General features: G+C 31.7%; 1 protein-coding gene across 1 annotated transcript in view; it reads left to right on the top strand.

Moving 5' to 3' along the window:
- The window catches only part of LOC137657047 (CD151 antigen-like), a 134076-nt gene that overhangs the window by 127509 nt on the left and 1567 nt on the right, over positions 1–5000 (top strand). The window contains exons 7-8 of the mRNA XM_068391408.1: positions 820–885; positions 2539–2622. Of these exons, the coding sequence (XP_068247509.1) occupies positions 820–885; positions 2539–2622 (150 nt within the window). The remainder of the gene's footprint in view (positions 1–819; positions 886–2538; positions 2623–5000) is intronic.

The raw sequence follows: 5000 nt of genomic DNA, 5'->3' as shown, positions 1-5000 counted from the left end.
CTTAAATTTACCTTAACCCTTTTCACTCCTCCATTATTCAATGTCTTCTTTTTATCATCTATATTTACCGTTTCTTCATTTATTTCCTTTTCCTACTTCCCCTCCCAAGCCTATTTATTTAGCTCCTCTTGTTTCGAGACACCCATCACTATCCGAGTAGTTTTGCTTACCCCTGATACAAAAGGTACAAGCCTCAAATTCTGCTTTGTTCCAAATAAGATTTTCCTTTTCAGTACTTTTAAAATATATTTTTACTTTAATTTTTATTTTATTCTTAAAACCCAAATTAATTAATTTAAAGAAGAATAACAACTTTAAATAGAAATAAGTGACTTACCCTCGAATGGACCATCTATTTCGTCCTCCTCCCTCTATTTATCATCTATAGTTTTTCTCGTATCACACGAAATTAATTAATCTAAAGAAAGAATAACAACTCTTTTAATAAAAATAAGAGACTTGACCCCCAATTGAACCATCTACTTCCTCCTCTTCCCTCTCTTTATTATCGATATTTCTTCTCGTATCCCACGAAATTGATTAATAATAATAAAAAAAAAAGAATAACAACTCTTAATAAGAATAAGACTTGACCCCCAATTGAACCATCTACTTCCTCCTCCTCCCTCTCTTTATCATCGATATTTCTTCTCGTATCCCACGAAATTGATTAATAATAATAATAAAAAAAGAATAACAACTCTTAATAAAAATAAGACTTGACCCCCAATTGAACCATCTACTTCCTCTTCCTCCCTCTCTTTATCATCTATATTTCCTCTCGTATCCCACGAAATTAATAGTTTGTCTCTCTTCCAGGCATCCACGGTAGCCTCCTTCACTGAAATCCAGTGCGAGAACACGTTCGCGTGGCCTCACCTGAAAGTAAGCTGCTCTCGGAGTTATAAATCTTCTGACTAGTATAATAAATCTGCTTCATTTCATGATATGAAGTCATTAATGTGGCTTCATGTGCAGTTGTGGTTGATTTGTGCAGAGGATGGTTATATAATAGTGATAATAATGATAGATATTATTATTATTATTATTATTATTATTATTATCATTATTATTATTATTGTTGTTGTTGTTGTTGTTAAGTTTATTAAAAACGACAGTATGTCTAAAGGAGTTTTTGTCATAATGTTTTCAGTATGTATATAGTAAGTATATAGTACAGTTATTAAGAGTCGTTGTAAATTATTTTATTGCAATCTGATTTCTGAATTGGTTGATATCTTAACCTTGGTATAATAAGTAATGTAGGAATAACCTCACACTATTTTGGATTTTAAAACCTCATTATTTACGGTTTCTATGATAACCTCAAATCGTTTAGGATTCCTTATTTAGGATTTTTCAATCCCTATCTATCTAGGATTTTTTAGCATTATATCTTTTTTCAATTCGCATATGCTGGTATGAATTTCCTTCATAAATAGAATTACCTGAAATATTTAAGTGTATCATGCATACTTTGATGTTTTGATGTATGCTGAGTGCTCTCTCTCTCTCTCTCTCTCTCTCTCTCTCTCTCTCTCTCTCTCTCTCTCTCTCTCTCTCTCTCTCTCTCTCTCTCTCAAAAAAAAAAAAAAAAAAAAAAAAAAAAAGGGCAAAACATAAGCATCTAAGGACACAAACCCTCCCAGTTGTAAATACACAAACAGGTGGTAGAGACTCGAGGTTCCTGGGTCCATATTTACGTTCAAATTTCGCAGCACCATCTGAGTCTAGTGAAAGTGAGACAACGCACCAGCTGTCTGAACTAAATCGAGAATTGTGGTAGAATGGCGTCTCGGGTGTTTTTTTAAATCTTGTTCTTTATTAGAAATCCTGATTTATCATGAGGGAATAGACGTAGTATTTAATATTTCAAGAATACAAGCTGTCAGTTGTTATTATTATTATTATTATTATTATTATTATTATTATCATTATTATTATTATTATTATTATTATTATTATTATTATGTTCAAAAGAGAAAAGCAAGGCAAATAGATCGCCTTTTGAATAATAAATGTTCATAGGTAAGTCATCAACCAAATGTAAACGTAGTTTCACATTAATGTAAGTTGAAAAAAATGTATGACAAGAGAGGATTGCCCAAATATTTGCTGATTTTTCTATATATAGCATTGCAAAAAACTTGCTTCATTTCTTGAATTTATATATATATATATATATATATATATATATATATATTATAATATATTATATATGTGTGTGTATGTATGTATGTATGTATGTATGAATGCATATATATATATATATATATATATATATATATATATATATAGGTCTATATAGAGTAGCAGTTGCTAAGAGGCTCACCCTAGAAATAATCCTTTCAATATATTTATTTATATCGTTACTTGGGTAATGTATCAGTCGCCGATTTCTTCGTAACCACAAATTTAATTATTGAGTAGTATTGAGAAACTTTTAATATTTAGGCTTTTCATTTATAACTGGGAAAATAATGCCTGCATCGGGTCTTTCTCTTAGAATGGAAATAAATATAATTGTCTATTTTTCAGGGTTGCTTAGAAATACTTCCGGCAATGATCAGGTCTGATTACTTCAAAGCGGGAACTGCTCTTATCGTCATCAGCATTTTACAGGTGAGTCTCTCTCTCTCTCTCTCTCTCTCTCTCTCTCTCTCTCTCTCTCTCTCTCTCTCTCTCTCTCTCTCTCTCAAATCTACTTTCCTGATGACCACGCGTTTCCATTACATATGAGACTTTTGTGATAAGTATTCCCATTTCAAATATTTTATCCCATTTACATAATTTAAAAGTTGCTTTTCAAGCTTACGTTTTTTAGTATCTATAAAAGGAATATTAAAAATGGCATCACTCTTTTAAACGAAACCACCATGGTCTGGCCATTTGTACGTAAAATTTTCCTTTACTTACAAAAAGAAAAAGAGAAAAAAAAAGAGCATTCTCGCCGTATTGGGTTACAGCGCATCTCCTCTTAAATCAGGAGGCTTTTCCAACTAGAAATGAAAAGTGGCTGAAATGAAAAATGCGATTATAACAGATTCATATCTTTAAAGCATAACTGTGATCGTATTTGTTTTTTTTTTTTAATATAAAAAGAAAATATTAAGATAGAACTATTTTTTTTATGAAAAAAATCTTATAACCCAAAAAATCTTCTAACTCCAAAAAGTACAGTAACAATTTTTAACACATTTTTTATGCAAAGGTCGAAATCACAGTAATAATTTGTAATAAATTCCTCATGTAAGGTCGCAGCCTGTTCTCTTTAAAAGGTTAATTAGCTCTATGTAATATTTTCAGCGTTGATTATGATTCAGTATCTTCATTTGTACAATTAAAGAACAAACAAGGATTGAACTACATAATAAATTTGCTTCAGTACTTAATCATTGCACAAGAAACATCATATGTGTTAAACAGTGTCGCAAATATGAGCAGATAAATAAAATATTTGAGTATCAAGCATATGCAATCCTCATAACATTGTTTACGTAAGCTTCAGTCGGCCAAAATTGAAACCATTTATTTCTGAGCTGGTCGTTGGAAATAATCACAGTCTTACCGTTATAAAAAGATTTGAATAAGAAAAAACAAGTTTACAAAAATAGTAAACAACTTTTAGAAGTCTTCTCGATTGACAAGGGAAGTCTTACAGGCTATCAAATTTTATCATTATTTTTATTATTGTTATTATTATTATTAGTAGTAGTAGTAGCAGTAGTAGTAGTAGTAGTAGTAGTAGTAGTAGTTCAGTGCAACAGTGGAGTTATTATTATTATTATTATTATTATTATTATTATTATTAACTGCTAAGCTACAACCCTAGTTGGAAAAGCACAATGCTATAAGCCCAGGGGCTCCAACAGGGAAAATAGCTCAGTGAGGAAAGGAAAAAAAAAGGAAAATTAAATTTTTAAGAGTAACAACATTAAAATAAATATCTCCTATATAAACTATAAACCCTTTAACAAAACAAGATGAAGAGAAATAAGATAGAATAGTGTGCCCGAGTGTACCCTCAAGCAAGAGAACTCTAACCCAAGGCAGTGGAAGACCATGGTACAGAGGTTATGGCACTACCCAAGACTAAAGAACAATGGTTTGATTTTGGAGTTTCCTTCTCCTAGAAGAGCTGCTTACCATAGCTAAAGAGTCTCTTCTACCCTTACCAAGAGGAAAGTGGCCACTGAAAAATTACAGAGCAGTAACCCCTTGGGTGAAGAATTGTTTGGTAATCTTAAGTGTTGTCAGGTGTATGAGGACAGCAGAGAATATGTTAAGAATATTATTATTAGTAGTAGTAGTAGTAGTAGTAGTTCAGTGCAACAGTGGAGTTATTATTATTATTAGTAGTAGTAGTAGTAGTAATAGTTCGGTGCAAAGTAGTAGTTGTAGTACTTCGGTGCAACAGTGGAGTTTTATTATTATTAATATTATTAGCCAAGCCACAACCCTAGTTGGAAAAGCAGATGCTACAAGCACAAGGGCTCCAACTGGGAAAGTATCCCAGTGAGGAAAGGAAACAAGGGAATAGCAAATAAACTAAAGTATATATAAATAATGAATGAAAATAGGAGATATTTTAAGATCAGAAACAACGTTAAAATAAAGTAGCCATATATAAACTATAAAACAACACTTGTGGCAACCAGTTCAACAAAATAGAATTTGCGGTGAACTGTAGGCATTAGTTAGGGGCCTTTGCAGTGTCCCTTATGCTCCTATTCACGACCACTTTTTAGCATCCTAGTTAACCTGTATTTCCTCCTCTTTTCTTCCGCCTCAGCTCTCCAACTTCTTTCAGTACTTACTTCATAGTATATCTTCAAGGTTTTCCCCACTGAAAATTCACAAGTATGTACTCAACCCAACTAATTGATCTTGTGATCATGAGACTGGTTCATCTTTATATAATGGTAATTGTACCTAAATCGAGAACTTTTTAAAAAGAATTTTAAGGACAGGGCCTTAATAATGAATTATCGACCAATTTA

The sequence above is a fragment of the Palaemon carinicauda genome, chromosome 18 (genome assembly GCF_036898095.1).
Source record: "Palaemon carinicauda isolate YSFRI2023 chromosome 18, ASM3689809v2, whole genome shotgun sequence".
NCBI classification, from domain to species: domain Eukaryota; kingdom Metazoa; phylum Arthropoda; class Malacostraca; order Decapoda; family Palaemonidae; genus Palaemon; species Palaemon carinicauda.
The sequence above is the reverse complement of the archived record's forward strand: the minus strand, read 5'-3'. Positions and strand labels throughout refer to the sequence as shown.